Source organism: Mobula birostris, chromosome 2 (genome assembly GCF_030028105.1).
Source record: "Mobula birostris isolate sMobBir1 chromosome 2, sMobBir1.hap1, whole genome shotgun sequence".
Classification (NCBI taxonomy): domain Eukaryota; kingdom Metazoa; phylum Chordata; class Chondrichthyes; order Myliobatiformes; family Myliobatidae; genus Mobula; species Mobula birostris.
Genome location: NC_092371.1, coordinates 3,492,254 through 3,519,520, shown reverse-complemented (window position 1 = coordinate 3,519,520; position 27,267 = coordinate 3,492,254). Strand labels below are relative to the sequence as shown.

The 27,267-nt window shown below is 58.3% G+C and overlaps 1 protein-coding gene across 5 annotated transcripts in view; it reads right to left on the bottom strand.

Moving 5' to 3' along the window:
• LOC140211277 (aminopeptidase N-like) overlaps window positions 1–27,267 on the bottom strand; it is a 90,732-nt gene that overhangs the window by 18,490 nt on the left and 44,975 nt on the right. For 4 of the 5 annotated variants that reach the window (XM_072281003.1, XM_072281014.1, XM_072280991.1 and 1 more), the window contains exons 7-11: window positions 6,731–6,844; window positions 3,664–3,807; window positions 2,601–2,666; window positions 2,200–2,265; window positions 385–560 (exon numbers count right to left, since the gene is read on the bottom strand). In XM_072281003.1, coding sequence (XP_072137104.1) covers window positions 385–560; window positions 2,200–2,265; window positions 2,601–2,666; window positions 3,664–3,807; window positions 6,731–6,844 — 566 coding nt within the window. The remainder of the gene's footprint in view (window positions 1–384; window positions 561–2,199; window positions 2,266–2,600; window positions 2,667–3,663; window positions 3,808–6,730; window positions 6,845–27,267) is intronic. The other variant, XM_072280999.1, reaches the window with a different exon arrangement.

Here is a 27,267-nt window from a genome sequence, read left to right as displayed (position 1 = left end):
GAATCCCAGTGAGTTCAAACAGTGAAAAATGGGATCCTAGTGCACTTAGACAGAGTGGGAAATGGGATCCAAGTAGGATTAAACAATGAGAAATGGGGTCCCAGTGAGTCTAGACAGAGTGGGTGAAGGGGTCCCAGTGGTTTAAACAATGGTAAATGGGATCCAAGTAGGTTTAAACAATGGGAAATGGGGTCCCAGTGGGTTTAAAAGTGAGAAATGGGATCCCAGTGGGTTTAAACAGTGGGAAATGGGGTCCCAGGGGAGGACAGGGATCACACCGAGACCACTGGGATTCCCGACTAACCAGTAATGGGTCACTGATGTAACTATGTCAGAGCCACCTTCTGGAACTCCACGGCCGGAGATTAGCCAGGCGATGCTCACCGGAACCTGGAGGGGCGGGACACAGTGGACAATCCGTACAGGAGGAAGTGCCGCTGGGAGACGAGTCCAGAGCTGGTGTTCACCGTCACCAGTGGGTAGCCTGGCTGCAGGGCCCAGCTGTCCAAGATGGATTTCAGGTTGGTGGGGAGGGTCGTTGCTGACTGGTTGTTCATGGCCTGGGGAGGGAGAGGGCAACAGGTGGGCTGGGGAATGAAAGGCAGTCAGTCCCTGCAAATCCCACCTCACACCCTCTATCCCTACACCTCCTCCAAGCTCCTCAGATCCCTACGTCCCCTGTCACACCCCCATTCTCTCCAAATCATTTTCCACCCTCTTCACCCAAGCCTCCATCTGCCCCAGAATCCTACTACTCCACCCAGCCAGCAGCTCCAAACCTCTCCGTCCACCCTTCCCAAAATGCCACACCCCACCCCACATCATCCAAATCTCCCCATTTTCCCTCACCCTTCACCTTCCTTCGCAGCCCTTCCATCTCTGACTAACATCCTGCACTCCCTCCCACCCTCCATGGCTCTCCCTGTCCTGCACCACTTAACCTCCATATATCCACAGTAGGGATTGGTTGGACATGGCTGATTATCCAGCAGGGATTGGCTGGAGGCCCAGTTAGTCTAGTGTTGATTGGCTGGAGCCCATTTAGCCCAGTAATGACTGGCTGGAAACCCAGTGAGTCCAGCAGTGATAGGCTGGCGGTCTGGTAAGCCTAGCAGTGATTGACTGGAGGCCCAGTGAGTCCAGCAGTGATAGGCTGGCGGTCTGGTAAGCCTAGCAGTGATTGGCTGGAAGCCCAGTGAGTCCAGCAGTGATTGGCTAGAGGCTGGCTGCCAGTGATAGGCTGGCGGTCTGGTAAGCCTAGCGGTGATTGGCTGGAAGCCCAGTGAGTCCAGCAGTGATTGGCTAGAGGTCCGATGAGTCCAGTATTGATTGGCTGGAGGCCCAGTGAGTCCAGCAGTGATTGGCTAGAGGTCTGATGAGTCCAGTATTGATTGGCTGGAGACTCAGTGAGGCCAGCAGTAATACAATCACCTGGGCTGCAGCCCCAGATCCAGGGGTCCTGGTTCCAGTTCCATCAAGGGCCCTGGGACATCCCCTTTCCCACATGGGTCACTGGTGCAGTTTGGGGGCAGAGCCGGGCACCTACTCTCCCACCCCTTTGGTCAGCAGATCCCATCACTGGGGAAGATCTCCTCAGTTCCCAGATTTGGGATGGACCAGGCCTACATGGAAATGGATGAACATTGACAAACAACTTCCGGGGCCGGAGAGTGTCTGGACTGACCACCGTTTACGAGCTGACCAACCAGTCCAGGAAGTTAGAGACCTGTAGATCCCTGCAGCACGGAAAGAGACTCTTCTACCCACCGGATCTGTACCAGCCGTTGCAGTTCCCAAACCAATCCCATTCCACAGCTCTCAGTCCGTAGCATGTTGTGCCAGGTACCGTCCAGATACTTGTTCAAATTGTTGTCCACCATCCACTCAGGCAGTGCATCCCTGATTCCAACCCAGGGGGAAAGTTCCACCTCGGATCCCTCCTGAACCCCTTTCCACTCCTCTACCTTCACCCCCTCCTACCACCAGGAGAAAATGTTTCTCACCATCCTATCTCTGCCCCTCTGTCAGTTCCCCATCAGCCTTCTCCACCCCAGGGGAAACAGACCCGACCTTCCCCGTCTTTCCTCATAACTGAAACTCTCCATCCCAGGCAACGTCCTGGGGAATCGCCTCGGCACCCTCCCTCGTGCAGTCACCTCCTTCCTACAGCATGGTTTAGGGCTCGGAGTTCGCGATTACCTTTTGCAGGTGAGTGCGGAGGTTGGTGTAAGTCACCGTCCTGAAGCTGAACTCCTTCAGGTAGCTCTGTCAGGGTGTGACACACAGGGTGAGTAGCAGGTAGTCGAGAGAGAGAGAGAGAGACAGAGAGAGTGGGAGGGAGGGAACAGAGAGAAACAGGGAAAGATGGAGAGAAAGAGGGAGGGAGGGCAGAGAGAGGGGAAGAGATGGAAAAAAGAGATGAAGAGCAGAGAGAGTGAGAGGAAGGAAGAGCAGAGGAGAGATGGACAGACAGATACAGAGAGAAAGAAGGAGTGAGGGAGAGAGAGAGACAGACAGGACTGAGAAGGAGGCAGTGAGAGAGGACGAGTGAGAGACAGAGAAAGAGAGCAGGGTGATCAGTATGGCTTCTTCCCTCTCACCAGGAGTCCTTGCAGGAAGACGTTCTCCGTCATGAAGTTGGAGGCCATCCGGAGAACAGACGCACCCTGTCAGGAGGACACCGGGAGTCAGGCAATGGGTGAGGGGGTGAGCTGTGTGGAACAGACTCCCTGGCACTGTCAGAGGGACAGGGGATAGTTTCTCACTTTGTACCAAGGACTCATGGAGGGTCAGGGATGTAATATGGGAGAGAACTGGAACACGTGGAGGAAACCCACAGGGAGATACACACAGACACACAGACACAGACACAGAGACACACACACTCACAGACACACACTCACACACACAGACACAGAGATACACACACACAGACACACAGACACACACACACAGACACACACACACACAGACACACAGACACACACACACACACACACACACTCACACACACACAGACACACACACACAGACACACAGACACACACACACACACAGATACACACACTCACACACACACACACCCAGACAGACACGCAGACACAGACAGCACACAAATGCACAGACACACAGACACACACACAGAGACACAGACAACACACAAACACTCATACAGACAGTCACACACATATGCAACTCACATATGCACACAGACACAGACATGCACACACACAGACAACACACAAGCACACAGACACACAGACACACACACACACACACACAGACACACACACAGACACACACACAGACACACACACACAGACACAGACACGCAGACACAGACAACACACAAACACTCATACAGACAGTCACACACATATGCAACTCACATATGCACACAGACACAGACAACACACAAGCACACAGACACACACACACACACAGACACACACACTCACACACACACAGACACAGACACACACACACACACAGTGTCGTCAGACAGAGGGAATCTCCAGATCGGGAGGGGAGTGTGGAGATCTGTCTGGTGACCGGGGATCGGGATCTAGTGTCACACCTCCCACCTGCTGTAATGGATCTACAGACCCACTGCTATCCTGTGTTGTGTGTGTTTTTCCCCTCCCACACCCCCAGGACACTCACCTTCTCATAGGAGATGTCGTTGAAGAGCTGGCTGACGCGCTGGTTGCTGCCGACCTCCTGTTCGCTGACTGAGAGCGGGTGGGAGTTGGGCTGGGCGTCTGACTCCAGGCTGATACGGAGGCTCCTGCCCACAAACACAGAGTCCTGGCGAGGCAGGTGGCGACAGGGTTAGCAGGGAATGTGACCCAGCCAGGCCACAGGGGCCTGGTATTTGGGTCACTGGGTCACTGACTACCATCCCTCACCTCCGTGTATCAGAATTGGTTCATTATTGTCATGTGTACTGAGACACAGTGAAAAGCTTGTTCATTCAGATCAGATCACAACACTGTGCATTGATGTATAACAAGGTAAAACAAGAGAATAATGTGTAACAGCTGCTGAGAAGGTGCAGCACAGGCAGACAATAAGGTGCGAGACCCATACCAGGGTTGATCGTGAGGTCAAGGACCCATCTTAAAGTACCAGAGAACCATTCAATGGTAGAAGTTGTCCTTGAACCTGGTGGTACAAGCTTTTGGGCTTTAGTACCTTCTGCCAGATGGGATGAGGAGAAGCGAGGACGTCTGGGATGGGTGGGACTTTGATTATGAAGACACGCAGTCCTCTTTTATTGTCGTTTAGTAATATATGCATTAAGAAATGATACAATATTTCCTCCGGTGTGATATCACAAAACACAGGACAGACCAAGACTGAAAAAAACTGACAAAACTACATAATTATAACATATAGTTACAACAGTGCAACAATACCATAAAGTCCATGAGCACAGTAAAAAGTTCAAAGTCTCTCAAATGTCCCACATCTCACGCAAACGGGAGAAGGAAGAAAAACTCTCCCTGCCATGCCCGACCACAATCCGACTCTGAGTCATCGGAAAACTTCGAGCCTCCGATCAGCTCTCCGACACCGAGTACTGAGCGCCATCTCTGTCTGAACGATTCGACCTCAATCTCGGTCGCCAACAGCGGGCAAAGCCGGGGATTTTGAAGCCTTCCCTCAGAAAGATTCCCGATCGCGCAGTAACGACAGCAGCGAACGGGCGTTTCAGGAATTTCTCCAGATGTTCCTCTGTGCTTTCATGTCCGTCTCCATCAAATCAGAATTGTCCACGGCCCCTATTTAACGGATACGATATCATTTTTCACCGGAGGGCTGCGCACATGCGGCGCGTTGCTCTCTCTCCTCCTGCCGTTGTCTGCTTTACTGAGGCAGCAAGGAGTGTGGACAGAGGCTGATTTCAGCGATGTAAACGGTGTACATCGGGGAAGGGAAGAGACGCTGAGCTGTGCCTACAACTCTGCAGTTTCTTGTAGTCCTGGGCAGAGTAGTTTCCTCACCAAACTGTGATGCATCCCCGGTGTTGGTAAAACTCTGTGAGGGTGATGGTGGACAAGTGATTTATGTTCCACAGAGCTGAGCCCATAACCACACCGGTGCACTGACAAGAACAGCCTTTGAACAGTGTGTGGGACAATTTGAGGATGCTCGGTTTCCAAATACCAGGAGCTCGCAGACTGGAGTCCTCTCCCCCAGAACCTTTGTCTACATGAGAATTCAGTGCACCCCTCAGCACAGACTCTATCAATCGGGAACGTGGCAGCTGGCAGCATTCCCTCACAGACCTGCAGGTGCTGGGCGCACGGCAGTGTGTTTATCCACTAGGCAGGAGATTCCTGCTCAAGGACAGCTTCTAGTCCTCGGTTATACGACACCTAAATAGTTCTCTAGTATGATAAAATGGCCACCTGACCCCAAAATCCAGCTGGGTATGATCTTTCACCATATTGCCTGCCTGTACTGCACTTTCTGTGCAGCTATTACACTTTATTCTGCATTCTGATATTGTTCCACAGTCTTGGCTCAAAATGTCGACTGTTTTCTCACGTCCATAGATGCTGCCTGACCTGCTGAGTTCCTCCAGCACTTTCCATGAGATGTCAGTGACAATAAGCCTGATTCAGTATGCAGGACAGCTTTTCACTGTATCTTAGTGCATGACAATAATAAACCACTTTGAATTCCATCATGGATCTGGGTGACCTTTTGGAGTGATGTTGACCCACGGCCATGGGAGCATGACAGGTCCCACAGCCAGTGATGAGGGAGACGCTACCCTCCCTTGTCCTAGAACCACTGTCGGGATGATGTAGAGACTGTGTCTGTCGTGACGGTGTAGAGAGTGTCTGTCGGGACGGCGTAGAAAGTGTCTGTCGGGACGGCGTAGAGTGTGTGTCTGTCGGGACGGTGTAGAGAGTGTCTGGGACGGTGTAGAGAGAGTGTCTGTCGCGACGGTGTAGAGAGAGTGTCTGTCGGGACAGTGTAGAGAGAGTGTCAGTCGGGACAGTGTAGAGAGAGTGTTGGTCGGGACAGTGTAGAGAGTGTCTGTCAGGATGGTGTAGAGAGTGTCTGTTGGGACAGTGTAGAGAGTGTCTGTCGGTACGGTGTAGAGAGAGTGTCTGTCGGGACGATGTAGAGAGAGTGTCTGTCGGACGTGTAGAAAGTGTCTAAAGGGAGGGTGTAGTGGGAGTATTTGAGGTGACAAAGTAGTGGGAGTGTTTGATAGAACAGTGCAGAAGGGGTGTTTGATGGGATAGTGTAAGGGCATGTTTGACAGGATAATGTAGATTGAGTCTTTGACAGGGTGGGAGTGAATTCAACAGGAACTTTCAAGGTAAAGGCACATTCAGTGAAAATAATTTGCATTCTGCATTGGAATATGGGAACTTGGAATACTCAGAGACTCCCGCCAAGGGATAGCAGAGATTTGATGGGCCAAATATCACATAGTCAGAGGGAGATACAGATAGGAGCAGGAGCTTAGCCCCTCAAGTCTCAATCATTAGCACCAATCCTGTTTCATTCTCCCCATAACTCCCCCCAGTTTCTATCCCTCACCCACACACTGGGGAGCAGTTGGATAATTTACAATGACTGCTGTTGGGACGAGTTCCTACTTCCAAATGCAGACAATACTCTACAGCACATACAACAACCTCGACTGCAGACTGCTCTGTGCTGTGGCCACGTTGTTGTCCCTCGATGCCCGCGCATGCACACTCACCGCTGTCCGCTCGGGGCTGATGAAGGCGTTGCCAAGGTAACTGAAGTAGGTGGCAAATCCCTCGTTCAGCCACAGATCATTCCACCAATTGATGGTCACCAAGTTGCCGAACCACTGCCAGAGACCAGTCAGCGGTCAGGGTGATGAGCCGGGGCAGGGCAGTTCACGACACTGCCTGACATCGAGCCGGGTGGTGCGGGGGGTATCATAGTTGGCAGTTTGTCGGGATGGTGTAGAGATAGCATTGATGTGATGGTGCAGGGGGCGAGTGGCAGGACAGTACACCTGGTGTAGTGATGTTCATCTTCCACTTTGTAAACATTGTGTATTGGAAAGTGCTGTAATATGGTATTCCACTGATCCTAAAAACACTGAACAAACCTCCTTCAGAGAAAGAAAATAAAAGATGGACAGTGTAGATGGATCATTTGACGAGGTGGTGTAGAGAATACTTTGATGGGATGTTGTGTAGAGCGTATTTTGATGGGATGGTGTGCAGAGAGTGTTTTGATGGGTCTGTGTATAGAGAGTGTTTTGATGGGTCGGTGTGTAGAGAGTGTTTTGATGGGTCGGTGTGTAGAGAGTGTTTTGATGGGTCGGTGTGTAGAGAGTGTTTTGATGGGTCGGTGTGCAGAGAGTGTTTTCATGGGTCGGTGTGTAGAGACTGTTTTGATGGGTCGGTGTGTAGGGAGTGTTTTGATGGGATGGTGTGTAGAGAGTGTTTTGATGAGATGGTGTGTAGAGAGTGTTTTGATGAGATGGTGTGTAGGGAGTGTTTTGATGGGATGGTGTGTAGAGAGTGTTTTGATGGGATGGTGTGTAGAGAGTGTTTTGATGAGATGGTGTGTAGAGAGTGTTTTGATGGGTCGGTGTGTAGAGAGTGTTTTGATGAGATGGTGTGCAGAGAGTGTTTTCATGGGTCGGTGTGTAGAGACTGTTTTGATGGGTCGGTGTGTAGAGAGTGTTTTGATGGGATGGTGTGTAGAGAGTGTTTTGATGAGATGGTGTGTAGGGAGTGTTTTGATGGGATGGTGTGTAGAGAGTGTTTTGATGAGATGGTGTGTAGAGAGTGTTTTGATGGGATAATGTGTAGGGAGTGTTTTGATGGGTCGGTGTGTAGAGAGTGTTTGATGGGATGGTGCATGAACAATGTTTTGATAAGTCAGTCTGTAGAGTGTGTTTGACGAGAGGGGATCTGTGAATGGGAAATGTTTGAGAGGACAGTGTGTAGAAAGTGTTTGATGGAATGGTGTTTACGAAGTATTTGTCAGGATGATGTCAGGGGTGTGGTTGACAGGTTGGAGAAGAGGAAATGTTTGATAAGATGGTGTAGGGGAAGCATTTGATGGGACGATGTGGAGGAAGTGTGTGACGGGACGGTGCAGGGGAAGAGTGCGATGGGACGGTGTGGGGGAAGCATGTGAGGGGACGGTGTGAGGGAAGTGTGTGACGGGACGGTGTGAGGGAAGTGTGTGACGGGACGGTGTCAGGGAAGTGTGTGACGGGACGGTGTGGGAGAAGTGTGCGACAGGATGGTGTGGGGAAAGTGTGTGAGGAGACGGTGCGGGGAAAGTGTGTGAGGAGACGCTGCGGGGGAAGTGTGTGATGGGACAGTGTTGGGAAAGTGTGTGATGGGACGGTGTTAGGAAAGTGTGTGAGGGGACAGTGTGAAGGAAGTGTGTGACGGGACAGTATGGGGGAAGTGTGTGACGGGACGGTGTTGGGAATGTGTGTGACGGGACGGTGTGAGGGAAACGTGTGACGGGACGGTGTGGAGGAAGCGTGTGACGGGACGGTGTGGGGGAAGCTTGTGACGGGACGGTGCGAGGGAAGCGTGTGAGGGGACGGTGTGGGGGAAGCGTGTGAGGGGACGGTGTGGAGGAAGTGTGTGACGGGACGGTGTTGGGGAATTGTGTGACGGGACGGTGTGGAGGACGTGTGTGAGGGACCGGTGTGAGGGAAGTGTGTGACGGGACGGTGTGGGGGAAGTGTGTGACGGGACGGTGTGGGAGAAGTGTGTGAGGGGACGGTGTTGGGGAAGTGTGTGAGGGGACAGTGCGGGGGAAGTGTGTGACGGGACGGTGTGGGGGAAGTGTGTGAGGGGACGGTGTTGGGGAAGTGTGTGATGGGACGGTGTGGGGGAAGTGTGTGACGGGACGGTGTGGGGTAAGTGTGTGACGGGACGGTGTGGAGGAAGTGTGTGACGGGACAGTATATGGGAAGTGTGTGCCGGGACGATGTGGGGGAAGTGTGTGAGGAGATGGTGTGGGAGAAGTGTGTGAGGGGACGGTGTTGGGAAAGTGTGTGAGGGGACGGTGCGGGGGAAGTGTGTGACGGGACGGTGCGGAGGAAGTGTGTGAGGGGACGGTGCTGGGGAAGTGTGTGACGGGACGGTGTTGGGAAAGTGTGTGAGGGGACGGTGTGGGGGAAGTGTGTGACAGGACGGTGCGGGGGATGTGTGTGACGGGACGGTTTTGGGGAAGTGTGTGACAGGACGGTGCGGGGGAAGTGTGTGACAGGGCGGCGTGGGGGACGTGTGTGACGGGACGGTTTTGGGGAAGTGTGTGACGGGACGGTGCGGGAGACGTGTGTGACAGGACGGTGTCAGGGAAGTGTGTGACGGGACGGTGTGGGAGAAGTGTGCGACGGGATGGTGCGGGGAAAGTGTTTGAGGAGACATTGCGGGGAAAGTGTGTGACGGGACGGTGTGGGGGAAGTGTGTGACGGGATGGTGAGGGGGAGGTGTGTGAGGGGGAGGTGTGTGAGGGGACGGTGTGGGGGAAGTGTATGAGGGGATGGTGTGGGGGATGTGTGTGATGGGACGGTGTTGGGAAAGTGTGTGAGGGGACGATGTGGGGGATGTGTGTGATGGGATGGTGTTGGGAAAGTGTGTGAGGGGACGGTGTGGAGGAAGTGTGTGACGGGGCAGTATGGGGGAAGTGTGTGAGGGGACGGTGTGGAGGATATGCATGACGGGACGGTGTGAGGGAAGTGTGTGATGGGACGGTGTGAGGGAAGTGTGTGACAGGACGGTGTGAGGGAAGTGTGTAAGGAGATGGTTTGGGGGAGTGAGTGATGGGATGGTGTGAGGGAAGTGTGCAACGGGACAGTGTGGGGGAAGTGTGTGAGGGGACGGTGTGGAGGATGTGTGTGAGGGGACGGTGTGAGGGAAGTGTGTGACAGGACGGTTTGGGGGAAGTGTGTGACGGGACGGTGCGGGGGAAGTGTGTGACGGGACGGTGTTGGGGAAGTGTGTGAGGGGACGGTGTGGGGGAAGTGTGTGAGCGGACAGTGGGGAGGATGTGTGTGACGGGACGGTGTGGGGGAAGTGTGTGAGGGGACGGTGTTGGGGAAGTGTGTGACGGGACGGTGTTGGGGAAGTGTGTGAGGGGACGGTGTGGGGGAAGTGTGTGACGGGACGGTGTGGAGGAAGTGTGTGATGGGACAGTATGGGGGAAGTGTGTGCCGGGACGATGTGGGGGAAGTGTGTGAGGAGATGGTGTGGGAGAAGTGTGTGAGGGGACGGTGTTGGCGAAGTGTGTGGGGGGACGGTGTGGGGGAAGTGTGTGACGGGACATGTTGGGGGAAGTGTGTGACGGGACGGTGTTGGGGAAGTGTGTGAGGGGACGGTGTGGGGGAAGAGTGTGAGGGGACGGTGTGGAGGAAGTGTGTGACGAGACGGTGTGGAGGAAGTGTGTGAGGGGACGGTGTTGGGGATGTGTGTGACGGGACGGTGTTGGGGAAGTGTGTGACGAGACGGTGTGGAGGAAGTGTGTGAGGGGACGGTGTTGGGGATGTGTGTGATGGGACGGTGTTGGGGAAGTGTGTGACGGGACGGTGTGAAGGAAGTTTGTGAGGGGACGGTGTGGGGGAAGTGTGTGATGGGATGGTGTCGGGGAAGTGTGTGAGGAGACGGTGTGACGGAAGTGTCTGACAGGACAGTGTGGGGAAAGTGTGTGAGGGGACGGTGTTGGAGAAGTGTGTGACGGGACGTTGTGGGGGAAGTGTGTGACGGGACAGTGCGGGGGAAGTGTGCAACGGGACGGTGTTGGGGAAGTGTGTGAGGGGACGGTGTGGAGGAAGTGTGTGAGGGGACGGTGTTGGGGAAGTGTGTGACGGGACGGTGTGGAGGAAGTGTGTAATGGGACGGTGTGGGGGAAGTGTGTGAAGGGACGGTGTTGGGGAAGTGAGTGAGGGTATAGTGTTGGGGAAGCATGTGAGGGGACGGTGTGGGGGAAGTGTGTGACGGGACGGTGTTGGGGAAGTGAGTGAGGGTATAGTGTTGGGGAAGCGTGTGAGGGGACGGTGTGGGGGAAGTGTGTGACGGGACGGTGTTGGGGATGTGTGTGACGGGACGGTGTGAGGGAAGTGTGTGATGGGACGGTGTGGGGGAAGTGTGTGATGGGACGGTATGAGGGAAGTGTGTGAGGGGACGGTGTTGGGGAAGTGTGTGACGGGACGGTGTTGGGGAAGTGTGTGACGGGACGGTGTTGGGAAAGTGTGTGAGGGGACGGTGCGGGGGAAGTGTGTGACGGAACGGTGCGGGGGATGTGTGTGACGGAACGGTGTGGGGGAAGTGTGTGAGGGGACGGTGTTGGGGAAGTGTGTGACGGGACGGAGTTGGGAAAGTGTGTGAGGGGACGGTGTGGGGGAAGTGTGTGACGGGACGGTGCGGGGGATGTGTGTGACGGGACGGTTTTGGGGAAGTGTGTGACGGGACGGTGCGGGGGAAGTGTGTGATGGGACGGCGTGGGGGACGTGTGTGACGGGACGGTTTTGGGGAAGTGTGTGACGGGACGGTGCGGGGGACGTGTGTGACAGGACGGTGTCAGGGAAGTGTGTGACGGGATGGTGTGGGAGAAGTGTGCGACGGGATGGTGCGGGGAAAGTGTGTGAGGAGACGTTGCGGGGAAAGTGTGTGACGGGACGGTGTGGGGTAAGTGTGTGATGGGATGGTGAGGGGTGGTGTGTGAGGGGGAGGTGTGTGAGGGGATGGTGTGGGGGAAGTGTGTGAGGGGACGGTGTGGGGGACGTGTGTGACGGGACGGTGCGGGGGATGTGTGTGACGGGACGGTGTTGGGGAAGTGTGTGAGGGGACGGTGTGAGGGGACGGTGTTGGGGAAGTGTGTGACGGGACGGTGTTGGGAAAGTGTGTGAGGGGACGGTGCGGGGGAAGTGTGTGACGGGACGGTGCGGGGGATGTGTGTGACGGGACGGTGTGGGTGAAGTGTGTGACGTGACGGTGTTGGGGAAGTGTGTGACGGGACTGTGTTGGGGAAGTGTGTGACGGGACGGTGTGGAGGAAGTGTGTGATGGGACGGTGTGGGGGAAGTGTGTGAAGGGACGGTGTTGGGGAAGTGAGTGAGGGTATAGTGTTGGGGAAGCGTGTGAGGGGACGGTGTGGGGGAAGTGTGTGACGGGACGGTGTGGGGGAAGTGTGTGATGGGACGGTATGAGGGAAGTGTGTGAGGGGACGGTGTTGGGGAAGTGTGTGACGGGACGGTGTTGGGGAAGTGTGTGAGGGGACGGTGCGGGGGAAGTACGTGACGGAACGGTGCGGGGGATGTGTGTGACGGAACGGTGTGGGGGAAGTGTGTGAGGGGACGGTGTTGGGGAAGTGTGTGACGGGACGGAGTTGGGAAAGTGTGTGAGGGGACGGTGTGGGGGAAGTGCGTGACGGGACGGTGCGGGGGATGTGTGTGATGGGACGGTTTTGGGGAAGTGTGTGACGGGACGGTGCGGGGGAAGTGTGTGATGGGACGGCGTGGGGGACGTGTGTGACGGGACGGTTTTGGGGAAGTGTGTGACGGGACGGTGCGGGGGACGTGTGTGACAGGACGGTGTCAGGGAAGTGTGTGACGGGATGGTGTGGGAGAAGTGTGCGACGGGATGGTGCGGGGAAAGTGTGTGAGGAGACGTTGCGGGGAAAGTGTGTGACGGGACGGTGTGGGGGAAGTGTGTGATGGGATGGTGAGGGGTGGTGTGTGAGGGGGAGGTGTGTGAGGGGATGGTGTGGGGGAAGTGTGTGAGGGGACTGTGTGGGGGATGTGTGTGACGGGACGGTGTTGGGGAAGTGTGTGAGGGGACGGTGTGGAGGAAGTGTGTGAGGGGACGGTGTTGGGGAAGTGTGTGACGGGACGGTGTGGAGGAAGTGTGTGATGGGACGGTGTGGGGGAAGTGTGTGAAGGGACGGTGTTGGGGAAGTGAGTGAGGGTATAGTGTTGGGGAAGCGTGTGAGGGGACGGTGTGGGGGAAGTGTGTGACGGGACGGTGTTGGGGATGTGTGTGACGGGACGGTGTTGGGAAAGTGTGTGACGGGACGGTGTTGGGAAAGTGTGTGAGGGGACGGTGCGGGGGAAGTGTGTGACGGGACGGTGCGGGGGATGTGTGTGACGGGACGGTGTTGGGGAAGTGTGTGAGGGGACGGTGTGGAGGAAGTGTGTGAGGGGACGGTGTTGGGGAAGTGTGTGACGGGACAGTGTGGAGGAACTGTGTGATGGGACGGTGTGGGGGAAGTGAGTGAGGGTATAGTGTTGGGGAAGCGTGTGAGGGGACGGTGTGGGGGAAGTGTGTGACGGGACGGTGTTGGGGATGTGTGTGACGGGACGGTGTTGGGGAAGTGTGTGACGGGATGGTGTTGGGAAAGTGTGTGAAGGGACGGTGCGGGGGAAGTGTGTGACGGGACGGTGCGGGGGACGTGTGTGACAGGACGGTGTCAGGGAAGTGTGTGACGGGATGGTGTGGGAGAAGTGTGCGACGGGATGGTGCGGGGAAAGTGTGTGAGGAGACGTTGCGGGGAAAGTGTGTGACGGGACGGTGTGGGGGAAGTGTGTGACGGGATGGTGAGGGGGAGGTGTGTGAGGGGCAGGTGTGTGAGGGGACGGTGTGGGGGAAGTGTGTGAGGGGACGGTGTGGGGGACGTGTGTGACGAGACGGTGCGGGGGATGTGTGTGACGGGACGGTGTTGGGGAAGTGTGTGAGGGGACGGTGTGGAGGAAGTGTGTGAGGGGACGGTGTCGGGGAAGTGTGTGACGGGACGGTGTGGAAGAAGTGTGTGATGGGACGGTGTGGGAGAAGTGTGTGAAGGGACGGTGTTGGGGAAGTGAGTGAGGGTATAGTGTTGGGGAAGCGTGTGAGGGGGCGGTGTGGGGCAAGTGTGTGACGGGACGGTGTTGGGGATGTGTGTGACGGGACGGTGTTGGGGAAGTGTGTGACGGGACGGAGTTGGGAAAGTGTGTGAGGGGACGGTGCTGGGGAAGTGTGTGACGGGACGGTGCGGGGGATGTGTGTGACGGGACGGTGCGGGGGATGTGTGTGACGGGACGGTGTTGGGGAAGTGTGTGAGGGGACGGTGTGGAGGAAGTGTGTGAGGGGACGGTGTTGGGGAAGTGTGTGACGGGACGGTGTGGAGGAAGTGTGTGATGGGACGGTGTGGGGGAAGTGTGTGAAGGGACGGTGTTGGGGAAGTGAGTGAGGGTATAGTGTTGGGGAAGCGTGTGAGGGGACGGTGTGGGGGAAGTGTGTGACGGGACGGTGTTGGGGATGTGTGTGACGGGACGGTGTTGGGGAAGTGTGTGAGGGGACGGTGCTGGGGAAGTGTGTGACGGGACTGTGTTGGGGAAGTGTGTGACGGGACTGTGTTGGGGAAGTGTGTGACGGGACGGTGTTGGGAAAGTGTGTGAGGGGACGGTGCTGGGGAAGTGTGTAACGGGACGGTGCGGGGGATGTGTGTGACGGGACGGTGCGGGGGATGTGTGTGACGGGACGGTGTTGGGGAAGTGTGTGAGGGGACGGTGTGGAGGAAGTGTGTGAGGGGACGGTGTTGGGGAAGTGTGTGACGGGACGGTGTGGAGGAAGTGTGTGATGGGACGATGTGGGGGAAGTGTGTGAAGGGACGGTGTTGGGGAAGTGAGTGAGGGTATAGTGTTGGGGAAGCGTGTGAGGGGACGGTGTGGGGGAAGTGTGTGACGGGACGGTGTTGGGGATGTGTGTGACGGGACGGTGTTGGGGAAGTGTGTGAGGGGACGGTGCTGGGGAAGTGTGTGACGGGACTGTGTTGGGGAAGTGTGTGACGGGACTCTGTTGGGGAAGTGTGTGACGGGACGGTGTTGGGAAAGTGTGTGAGGGGACGGTGCTGGGGAAATGTGTGACGGGACGGTGCGGGGGATGTGTGTGACGGGACGGTGCGGGGGATGTGTGTGACGGGACGGTGCGGGGGATGTGTGTGACGGGACGGTGTTGGGGAAGTGTGTGAGGGGACGGTGTGGAGGAAGTGTGTGAGGGGACGGTGTTGGGGAAGTGTGTGACGGGACGGTGTGGAGGAAGTGTGTGATGGGACGGTGTGGGGGAAGTGTGTGAAGGGACGGTGTTGGGGAAGTGAGTGAGGGTATAGTGTTGGGGAAGCGTGTGAGGGGACGGTGTGGGGGAAGTGTGTGACGGGACGGTGTTGGGGAAGTGTGTGACGGGATGGTGTTGGGAAAGTGTGTGAGGGGACGGTGCGGGGGAAGTGTGTGACGGGACGGTGCGGGGGACGTGTGTGACAGGACGGTGTCAGGGAAGTGTGTGACGGGATGGTGTGGGAGAAGTGTGCGACGGGATGTTGCGGGGAAAGTGTGTGAGGAGACGTTGCGGGGAAAGTGTGTGACGGGACGGTGTTGGGGAAGTGTGTGACGGGATGGTGAGGGGGAGGTGTGTGAGGGGACGGTGTGGGGGAAGTGTGTGAGGGGACGGTGTGGGGGAAGTGTGTGACGGGACGGTTTGGGGGAAGTGTGTGACGGGACGGTGTTGGGAAAGTGTGTGAGGGGATGGTGTGGAGGAAGTGTGTGAGGGGACAGTGTTGGGGAAGTGTGTGACGGGACGGTGTTGGGGAAGTGAGTGAGGGTATAGTGTTGGGGAAGCGTGTGAGGGGACGGTGTGGGGGAAGTGTGTGATGGGATGGTGAGGGGTGGTGTGTGAGGGGGAGGTGTGTGAGGGGATGGTGTGGGGGAAGTGTGTGAGGGGACTGTGTGGGGGATGTGTGTGACGGGACGGTGTTGGGGAAGTGTGTGAGGGGACGGTGTGGAGGAAGTGTGTGAGGGGACGGTGTTGGGGAAGTGTGTGACGGGACGGTGTGGAGGAAGTGTGTGATGGGACGGTGTGGGGGAAGTGTGTGAAGGGACGGTGTTGGGGAAGTGAGTGAGGGTATAGTGTTGGGGAAGCGTGTGAGGGGACGGTGTGGGGGAAGTGTGTGACGGGACGGTGTTGGGGATGTGTGTGACGGGACGGTGTTGGGAAAGTGTGTGACGGGACGGTGTTGGGAAAGTGTGTGAGGGGACGGTGCGGGGGAAGTGTGTGACGGGACGGTGCGGGGGATGTGTGTGACGGGACGGTGTTGGGGAAGTGTGTGAGGGGACGGTGTGGAGGAAGTGTGTGAGGGGACGGTGTTGGGGAAGTGTGTGACGGGACAGTGTGGAGGAACTGTGTGATGGGACGGTGTGGGGGAAGTGAGTGAGGGTATAGTGTTGGGGAAGCGTGTGAGGGGACGGTGTGGGGGAAGTGTGTGACGGGACGGTGTTGGGGATGTGTGTGACGGGACGGTGTTGGGGAAGTGTGTGACGGGATGGTGTTGGGAAAGTGTGTGAAGGGACGGTGCGGGGGAAGTGTGTGACGGGACGGTGCGGGGGACGTGTGTGACAGGACGGTGTCAGGGAAGTGTGTGACGGGATGGTGTGGGAGAAGTGTGCGACGGGATGGTGCGGGGAAAGTGTGTGAGGAGACGTTGCGGGGAAAGTGTGTGACGGGACGGTGTGGGGGAAGTGTGTGACGGGATGGTGAGGGGGAGGTGTGTGAGGGGCAGGTGTGTGAGGGGACGGTGTGGGGGAAGTGTGTGAGGGGACGGTGTGGGGGACGTGTGTGACGAGACGGTGCGGGGGATGTGTGTGACGGGACGGTGTTGGGGAAGTGTGTGAGGGGACGGTGTGGAGGAAGTGTGTGAGGGGACGGTGTCGGGGAAGTGTGTGACGGGACGGTGTGGAAGAAGTGTGTGATGGGACGGTGTGGGAGAAGTGTGTGAAGGGACGGTGTTGGGGAAGTGAGTGAGGGTATAGTGTTGGGGAAGCGTGTGAGGGGGCGGTGTGGGGCAAGTGTGTGACGGGACGGTGTTGGGGATGTGTGTGACGGGACGGTGTTGGGGAAGTGTGTGACGGGACGGAGTTGGGAAAGTGTGTGAGGGGACGGTGCTGGGGAAGTGTGTGACGGGACGGTGCGGGGGATGTGTGTGACGGGACGGTGCGGGGGATGTGTGTGACGGGACGGTGTTGGGGAAGTGTGTGAGGGGACGGTGTGGAGGAAGTGTGTGAGGGGACGGTGTTGGGGAAGTGTGTGACGGGACGGTGTGGAGGAAGTGTGTGATGGGACGGTGTGGGGGAAGTGTGTGAAGGGACGGTGTTGGGGAAGTGAGTGAGGGTATAGTGTTGGGGAAGCGTGTGAGGGGACGGTGTGGGGGAAGTGTGTGACGGGACGGTGTTGGGGATGTGTGTGACGGGACGGTGTTGGGGAAGTGTGTGAGGGGACGGTGCTGGGGAAGTGTGTGACGGGACTGTGTTGGGGAAGTGTGTGACGGGACTGTGTTGGGGAAGTGTGTGACGGGACGGTGTTGGGAAAGTGTGTGAGGGGACGGTGCTGGGGAAGTGTGTAACGGGACGGTGCGGGGGATGTGTGTGACGGGACGGTGCGGGGGATGTGTGTGACGGGACGGTGTTGGGGAAGTGTGTGAGGGGACGGTGTGGAGGAAGTGTGTGAGGGGACGGTGTTGGGGAAGTGTGTGACGGGACGGTGTGGAGGAAGTGTGTGATGGGACGATGTGGGGGAAGTGTGTGAAGGGACGGTGTTGGGGAAGTGAGTGAGGGTATAGTGTTGGGGAAGCGTGTGAGGGGACGGTGTGGGGGAAGTGTGTGACGGGACGGTGTTGGGGATGTGTGTGACGGGACGGTGTTGGGGAAGTGTGTGAGGGGACGGTGCTGGGGAAGTGTGTGACGGGACTGTGTTGGGGAAGTGTGTGACGGGACTCTGTTGGGGAAGTGTGTGACGGGACGGTGTTGGGAAAGTGTGTGAGGGGACGGTGCTGGGGAAATGTGTGACGGGACGGTGCGGGGGATGTGTGTGACGGGACGGTGCGGGGGATGTGTGTGACGGGACGGTGCGGGGGATGTGTGTGACGGGACGGTGTTGGGGAAGTGTGTGAGGGGACGGTGTGGAGGAAGTGTGTGAGGGGACGGTGTTGGGGAAGTGTGTGACGGGACGGTGTGGAGGAAGTGTGTGATGGGACGGTGTGGGGGAAGTGTGTGAAGGGACGGTGTTGGGGAAGTGAGTGAGGGTATAGTGTTGGGGAAGCGTGTGAGGGGACGGTGTGGGGGAAGTGTGTGACGGGACGGTGTTGGGGAAGTGTGTGACGGGATGGTGTTGGGAAAGTGTGTGAGGGGACGGTGCGGGGGAAGTGTGTGACGGGACGGTGCGGGGGACGTGTGTGACAGGACGGTGTCAGGGAAGTGTGTGACGGGATGGTGTGGGAGAAGTGTGCGACGGGATGTTGCGGGGAAAGTGTGTGAGGAGACGTTGCGGGGAAAGTGTGTGACGGGACGGTGTTGGGGAAGTGTGTGACGGGATGGTGAGGGGGAGGTGTGTGAGGGGACGGTGTGGGGGAAGTGTGTGAGGGGACGGTGTGGGGGAAGTGTGTGACGGGACGGTTTGGGGGAAGTGTGTGACGGGACGGTGTTGGGAAAGTGTGTGAGGGGACGGTGTGGAGGAAGTGTGTGAGGGGACAGTGTTGGGGAAGTGTGTGACGGGACGGTGTTGGGGAAGTGAGTGAGGGTATAGTGTTGGGGAAGCGTGTGAGGGGACGGTGTGGGGGAAGTGTGTGACGGGACGGTGTTGGGGAAGTGTGTGACGGGACGGTGTTGGGAAAGTGTGTGAGGGGATGGTGCGGGGGAAGTGTGTGACGGGACGGTGCGGGGGATGTGTGTGACGGGACGGTGTGGGTGAAGTGTGTGACGGGACGGTGTTGGGGAAGTGTGTGACGGGACTGTGTTGGGGAAGTGTGTGACGGGACGGTGTTGGGAAAGTGTGTGAGGGGACGGTGCTGGGGAATTGTGTGACGGGACGGTGCGGGGGATGTGTGTGACGGGACGGTGCGGGGGATGTGTGTGACGGGACGGTGTTGGGGAAGTGTGTGAGGGGACGGTGTGGAGGAAGTGTGTGATGGAACGGTGTGGGGGAAGTGTGTGAAGGGACGGTGTTGGGGAAGTGAGTGAGGGTATAGTGTTGGGGAAGCGTGTGAGGGGACGGTGTGGGGGAAGTGTGTGACGGGATGGTGTTGGGAATGTGTGTGACGGGACGGTGTTGGGGAAGTGTGTGACGGGACGGTGTTGGGAAAGTGTGTGAGGGGACGGTGCGGGGGAAGTGTGTGACGGGACGGTGCGGGGGATGTGTGTGACGGGATGGTGTGGGTGAAGTGTGTGACGGGACGGTGTTGGGGAAGTGTGTGACGGGACTGTGTTGGGGAAGTGTGTGACGGGACGGTGTTGGGAAATTGTGTGAGGGGACGGTGCTGGGGAAGTGTGTGACGGGACGGTGCGGTGGATGTGTGTGACGGGACGAGTGTGGGGGAAGTGTGTGAGGGGACAGTGTTGGGGAAGTGTGTGACGGGACGGTGTTGGGAAAGTGTGTGAGGGGACGGTGTGGGGGAAGTGTGTGACGGGACGGTGCGGGGGATGTGTGTGACGGGACGGTTTTGGGGAAGTGTGTGACGGGACGGTGCGGGGGACGTGTGTGATGGGACGGTGTGGGGGAAGTGTGTGAAGGGACGGTGTTGGGGAAGTGAGTGAGGGTATAGTGTTGGGGAAGCGTGTGAGGGGACGGTGTGGGGGAAGTGTGTGACGGGATGGTGTTGGGGATGTGTGTGACGGGACGGTGTTGGGGAAGTGTGTGACGGGACGGTGTTGGGAAAGTGTGTGAGGGGACGGTGCGGGGGAAGTGTGTGACGGGACGGTGCGGGGGATGTGTGTGACGGGATGGTGTGGGTGAAGTGTGTGACGGGACGGTGTTGGGGAAGTGTGTGACGGGACTGTGTTGGGAAAGTGTGTGACGGGACGGTGTTGGGAAATTGTGTGAGGGGATGGTGCTGGGGAAGTGTGTGACGGGACGGTGCGGGGGATGTGTGTGACGGGACGAGTGTGGGGGAAGTGTGTGAGGGGACAGTGTTGGGGAAGTGTGTGACGGGACGGTGTTGGGGAAGTGTGTGAGGGGACGGTGTGGAGGAAGTGTGTGAGGGGACGGTGTTGGGGAAGTGTGTGACGGGACGGTGTGGAGGAAGTGTGTAATGGGACGGTGTGGGGGAAGTGTGTGAAGGGACGGTGTTGGGGAAGTGAGTGAGGGTATAGTGTTGGGGAAGCATGTGAGGGGACGGTGTGGGGGAAGTGTGTGACGGGACGGTGTTGGGGAAGTGAGTGAGGGTATAGTGTTGGGGAAGCGTGTGAGGGGACGGTGTGGGGGAAGTGTGTGACGGGACGGTGTTGGGGATGTGTGTGACGGGACGGTGTGAGGGAAGTGTGTGATGGGACGGTGTGGGGGAAGTGTGTGATGGGACGGTATGAGGGAAGTGTGTGAGGTGGACGGTGTTGGGGAAGTGTGTGACGGGACGGTGTTGGGGAAGTGTGTGACGAGACGGTGTTGGGGAAGTGTGTGAGGGGACGGTGCGGGGGAAGTGTGTGACGGAACGGTGCGGGGGATGTGTGTGACGGAACGGTGTGGGGGAAGTGTGTGAGGGGACGGTGTTGGGGAAGTGTGTGACGGGACGGAGTTGGGAAAGTGTGTGAGGGGACGGTGTGGGGGAAGTGTGTGACGGGACGGTGCGGGGGATGTGTGTGACGGGACGGTTTTGGGGAAGTGTGTGACGGGACGGTGCGGGGGAAGTGTGTGATGGGACGGCGTGGGGGACGTGTGTGACGGGACGGTTTTGGGGAAGTGTGTGACGGGACGGTGCGGGGGACGTGTGTGACAGGACGGTGTCAGGGAAGTGTGTGACGGGATGGTGTGGGAGAAGTGTGCGACGGGATGGTGCGGGGAAAGTGTGTGAGGAGACGTTGCGGGAAAAGTGTGTGACGGGACGGTGTGGGGTAAGTGTGTGACGGGATGGTGAGGGGTGGTGTGTGAGGGGGAGGTGTGTGAGGGGATGGTGTGGGGGAAGTGTGTGAGGGGACGGTGTGGGGGACGTGTGTGACGGGACGGTGCGGGGGATGTGTGTGACGGGACGGTGTTGGGGAAGTGTGTGAGGGGACGGTGTGGAGGAAGTGTGTGAGGGGACGGTGTTGGGGAAGTGTGTGACGGGACGGTGTTGGGAAAGTGTGTGAGGGGACGGTGCGGGGGAAGTGTGTGACGGGACGGTGTGGAGGAAGTGTGTGATGGGACGGTGTGGGGGAAGTGTGTGAAGGGACGGTGTTGGGGAAGTGAGTGAGGGTATAGTGTTGGGGAAGCGTGTGAGGGGACGGTGTGGGGGAAGTGTGTGACGGGACGGTGTGGGGGAAGTGTGTGATGGGACGGTATGAGGGAAGTGTGTGAGGGGACGGTGTTGGGGAAGTGTGTGACGGGACGGTGTTGGGGAAGTGTGTGAGGGGACGGTGCGGGGGAAGTGTGTGACGGAATGGTGCGGGGGATGTGTGTGACGGAACGGTGTGGGGGAAGTGTGTGAGGGGACGGTGTTGGGGAAGTGTGTGACGGGACGGAGTTGGGAAAGTGTGTGAGGGGACGGTGTGGGGGAAGTGCGTGACGGGACGGTGCGGGGGATGTGTGTGATGGGACGGTTTTGGGGAAGTGTGTGACGGGACGGTGCGGGGGAAGTGTGTGATGGGAAGGCGTGGGGGACGTGTGTGACGGGACGGTTTTGGGGAAGTGTGTGACGGGACGGTGCGGGGGACGTGTGTGACAGGACGGTGTCAGGGAAGTGTGTGACGGGATGGTGTGGGAGAAGTGTGCGACGGGATGGTGCGGGGAAAGTGTGTGAGGAGACGTTGCGGGGAAAGTGTGTGACGGGACGGTGTGGGGGAAGTGTGTGATGGGATGGTGAGGGGTGGTGTGTGAGGGGGAGGTGTGTGAGGGGATGGCGTGGGGGAAGTGTGTGAGGGGACTGTGTGGGGGATGTGTGTGACGGGACGGTGTTGGGGAAGTGTGTGAGGGGACGGTGTGGAGGAAGTGTGTGAGGGGACGGTGTTGGGGAAGTGTGTGACGGGACGGTGTGGAGGAAATGTGTGATGGGACGGTGTGGGGGAAGTGTGTGAAGGGACGGTGTTGGGGAAGTGAGTGAGGGTATAGTGTTGGGGAAGCGTGTGAGGGGACGGTGTGGGGGAAGTGTGTGACGGGACGGTGTTGGGGATGTGTGTGACGGGACGGTGTTGAGAAAGTGTGTGACGGGACGGTGTTGGGAAAGTGTGTGAGGGGACGGTGCGGGGGAAGTGTGTGACGGGACGGTGCGGGGGATGTGTGTGACGGGACGGTGTTGGGGAAGTGTGTGAGGGGACGGTGTGGAGGAAGTGTGTGAGGGGACGGTGTTGGGGAAGTGTGTGACGGGACAGTGTGGAGGAAGTGTGTGATGGGACGGTGTGGGGGAAGTGAGTGAGGGTATAGTGTTGGGGAAGCGTGTGAGGGGACGGTGTGGGGGAAGTGTGTGACGGGACGGTGTTGGGGATGTGTGTGACGGGACGGTGTTGGGGAAGTGTGTGACGGGATGGTGTTGGGAAAGTGTGTGAAGGGACGGTGTGGGGGAAGTGTGTGACGGGATGGTGTTGGGGACGTGTGTGACGGGACGGTGTTGGGGAAGTGTGTGACGGGACGGTGTTGGGAAAGTGTGTGAGGGGACGGTGCGGGGGAAGTGTGTGACGGGACGGTGCGGGGGATGTGTGTGACGGGATGGTGTGGGTGAAGTGTGTGACGGGATGGTGTTGGGGAAGTGTGTGACGGGACTGTGTTGGGGAAGTGTGTGACGGGACGGTTTTGGGGAAGTGTGTGACGGGACGGTGCGGGGGAAGTGTGTGACGGGACGGCGTGGGGGACGTGTGTGACGGGACGGTTTTGGGGAAGTGTGTAACGGGACGGTGCGGGGGACGTGTGTGACAGGACGGTGTCAGGGAAGTGTGTGACGGGATGGTGCAGGGAAAGTGTGTGAGGAGTCGTTGCGGGGAAAGTGTGTGACGGGACGGTGTGGGGGAAGTGTGTGACGGGATGGTGAGGGGGAGGTGTGTGAGGGGGAGGTGTGTGAGGGGACGGTGTGGGGGAAGTGTGTGAGGGGACGGTGTGGGGGAAGTGTGTGACGGGACGGTTTGGGGGAAGTGTGTGACGGGACGGTGTTGGGAAAGTGTGTGAGGGGACGGTGTGGGGGAAGTGTGTGATGGGATGGTGTTGGGAAAGTGTGTGAGGGGACGGTGTGGAGGAAGTGTGTGACGGGGCAGTATGGGGGAAGTGTGTGAGGGGACGGTGTGGAGGATGTGCGTGACAGGACGGTGTGAGTGAAGTGTGTGATGGGACGGTGTGAGGGAAGTGTGTAAGGAGACGGTTTGGGGGAGTGAGTGATGGGACGGTGTGAGGGAAGTGTGTGACGGGACAGTGTGGGGGAAGTGTGTGATGGGATGGTGTGAGGAGATGGTGTGGGGGATGTGTGTGAGGGGACGGTGTGGGGGAAGTGTGTGAGGGGATGGTGTGAGGGAAGTGTGTGATGGGACGGTGTTGGGGAAGTGTGTGAGGGGACGGTGTGGAGGATGTGTGTGACGGGACGGTGTGGGGGAAGTGTGTGACGGGACGGTGTGAGGGAAGTGTGTAAGGAGACGGTTTGGGGGAGTGAGTGATGGGACAGTGTGAGGGAAGTGTGTGACGGGACAGTGTGGGGGAAGTGTGTGATGGGATGGTGTGAGGAGATGGTGTGGGGGATGTGTGTGAGGGGACGGTGTGGGGGAAGTGTGTGATGGGATGGTGTGAGGGAAGTGTGTGACGGGACGGTGTGAGGCAAGTGTGTGAGGAGACGGTGTGAGGGAAGTGTGTGACGGGACGATGTTGGGGAAGTATGTGATGGGACGGTGTGAGGGAAGTGTGTGATGGGACGGTGTGAGGGAAGTGTGTGACGGGACGATGTCGGGGAAGTGTGTGACGGGCGGTGTGGAGGATGTGTGTGACGGGACGGTGTGGGGGAAGTGTGTGAGGGGACGGTGTGGAGGATGTGTATGATGGGACGGTTTGGGGGAAGTGTGTGACCGGACAGTGTGGGGAAGTGTGTGATGGGATGGTGTGAGGAGATGGTGTGGGGGATGTGTGTGAGGGGACGGTGTGGGGAAGTGTGTGATGGGATGGTGTGAGGGAAGTGTGTGATGGGACGGTGTTGGGGAAGTGTGTGAGGGGACGGTGTGGAGGATGTGTGTGACGGGACGGTGTGGGGGAAGTGTGTGACGGGACGGTGTGAGGGAAGTGTGTAAGGAGACGGTTTGGGGGAGTGAGTGATGGGACAGTGTGAGGGAAGTGTGTGACGGGACAGTGTGGGGGAAGTGTGTGATGGGATGGTGTGAGGAGATGGTGTGGGGGATGTGTGTGAGGGGACGGTGTGGGGGAAGTGTGTGATGGGATGGTGTGAGGGAAGTGTGTGACGGGACGGTGTGAGGGAAGTGTGTGAGGAGACGGTGTGAGGGAAGTGTGTGACGGGACGATGTTGGGGAAGTATGTGATGGGACGGTGTGAGGGAAGTGTGTGATGGGACGGTGTGAGGGAAGTGTGTGACGGGACGATGTGGGGGAAGTGTGTGACGGGCGGTGTGGAGGATGTGTGTGACGGGACGGTGTGGGGGAAGTGTGTGAGGGGACGGTGTGGAGGATGTGTATGACGGGACGGTTTGGGGGAAGTGTGTGACGGGACAGTGTGGGGGAAGTGTGTGATGGGATGGTGTGAGGAGATGGTGTGGGGGATGTGTGTGAGGGGACGGTGTGGGGGAAGTGTGTGATGGGATGGTGTGAGGGAAGTGTGTGACGGGGCAGTATGGGGGAAGTGTGTGAGGGGACGGTGTGGAGGATGTGCGTGACAGGACGGTGTGAGTGAAGTGTGTGATGGGACGGTGTGAGGGAAGTGTGTAAGGAGACGGTTTGGGGGAGTGAGTGATGGGACGGTGTGAGGGAAGTGTGTGACGGGACAGTGTGGGGGAAGTATGTGATGGGATGGTGTGAGGAGATGGTGTGGGGGATGTGTGTGAGGGGACGGTGTGGGGGAAGTGTGTGAGGGGATGGTGTGGGGGAAGTGTGTGAAGGGACGGTGTTGGGGAAGTGAGTGACGGGACGGTGTTGGGGAAGTGTGTGAGGGGACGGTGTGGAGGAAGTGTGTGAGGGGACGGTGTTGGGGAAGTGTGTGACGGGACGGTGTGGAGGAAGTGTGTGATGGGACGGTGTGGGGGAAGTGTGTGAAGGGACGGTGTTGGGGAAGTGAGTGAGGGTATAGTGTTGGGGAAGCGTGTGAGGGGACGGTGTGGGGGAAGTGTGTGACGGGACGGTGTTGGGGATGTGTGTGACGGGACGGTGTTGGGGAAGTGTGTGAGGGGACGGTGCTGGGGAAGTGTGTGACGGGACTGTGTTGGGGAAGTGTGTGACGGGACTGTGTTGGGGAAGTGTGTGACGGGACGGTGTTGGGAAAGTGTGTGAGGGGACGGTGCTGGGGAAATGTGTGACGGGACGGTGCGGGGGATGTGTGTGACGGGACGGTGCGGGGGATGTGTGTGACGGGACGGTGTTGGGGAAGTGTGTGAGGGGACGGTGTGGAGGAAGTGTGTGAGGGGACGGTGTTGGGGAAGTGTGTGACGGGACGGTGTGGAGGAAATGTGTGATGGGACGGTGTGGGGGAAGTGTGTGAAGGGACGGTGTTGGGGAAGTGAGTGAGGGTATAGTGTTGGGGAAGCGTGTGAGGGGACGGTGTGGGGGAAGTGTGTGACGGGACGGTGTTGGGGATGTGTGTGACGGGACGGTGTTGGGAAAGTGTGTGAGGGGACGGTGCGGGGGAAGTGTGTGACGGGACGGTGCGGGGGACGTGTGTGATGGGACGGTGTGGGGGAAGTGTGTGAAGGGACGGTGTTGGGGAAGTGAGTGAGGGTATAGTGTTGGGGAAGCGTGTGAGGGGACGGTGTGGGGGAAGTGTGTGACGGGACGGTGTTGGGAAAGTGTGTGAGGGGACGGTGCGGGGGAAGTGTGTGACGGGACGGTGCGGGGGATGTGTGTGACGGGACGGTGTGGGTGAAGTGTGTGACGTGACGGTGTTGGGAAAGTGTGTGACGGGACTGTGTTGGGGAAGTGTGTGACGGGACGGTGTTGGGAAAGTGTGTGACGGGATGGTGCTGGGGAAGTGTGTGACGGGACGGTGTGGAGGAAGTGTGTGATGGGACGGTGTGGGGGAAGTGTGTGAAGGGACGGTGTTGGGGAAGTGAGTGAGGGTATAGTGTTGGGGAAGCGTGTGAGGGGACGGTGTGGGGGAAGTGTGTGACGGGACGGTGTTGGGGAAGTGTGTGACGGGATGGTGTTGGGAAAGTGTGTGAGGGGACGGTGCGGGGGAAGTGTGTGACGGGACGGTGCGGGGGACGTGTGTGACAGGACGGCGTCAGGGAAGTGTGTGACGGGATGGTGTGGGAGAAGTGTGCGACGGGATGTTGCGGGGAAAGTGTGTGAGGAGACGTTGCGGGGAAAGTGTGTGACGGGACGGTGTTGGGGAAGTGTGTGACGGGATGGTGAGGGGGAGGTGTGTGAGGGGACGGTGTGGGGGAAGTGTGTGAGGGGACGGTGTGGGGGAAGTGTGTGACGGGACGGTTTGGGGGAAGTGTGTGACGGGACGGTGTTGGGAAAGTGTGTGAGGGGACGGTGTGGAGGAAGTGTGTGAGGGGACGGTGTTCGGGAAGTGTGTGACGGGACGGTGTTGGGGAAGTGTGTGACGGGACGGTGTTGGGGAAGTGTGTGACGGGACGGTGTTGGGGAAGCGTGTGGGGGAAGTGTGTGACGGGACGGTGTTGGGGAAGTGTGTGACGGGACGGTGTTGGGAAAGTGTGTGAGGGGATGGTGCGGGGGAAGTGTGTGACGGGACGGTGCGGGGGATGTGTGTGACGGGACGGTGTGGGTGAAGTGTGTGACGGGACGGTGTTGGGGAAGTGTGTGACGGGACTGTGTTGGGGAAGTGTGTGACGGGACGGTGTTGGGAAAGTGTGTGAGGGGACGGTGCTGGGGAATTGTGTGACGGGACGGTGCGGGGGATGTGTGTGACGGGACGGTGCGGGGGATGTGTGTGACGGGACGGTGTTGGGGAAGTGTGTGACGGGATGGTGAGGGGGAGGTGTGTGAGGGGACGGTGTGGGGGAAGTGAGTGAGGGGACGGTGTGGGGGAAGTGTGTGACGGGACGGTTTGGGGGAAGTGTGTGACGGGACGGTGTTGGGAAAGTGTGTGAGGGGACGGTGTGGAGGAAGTGTGTGAGGGGACGGTGTTGGGGAAGTGTGTGACGGGACGGT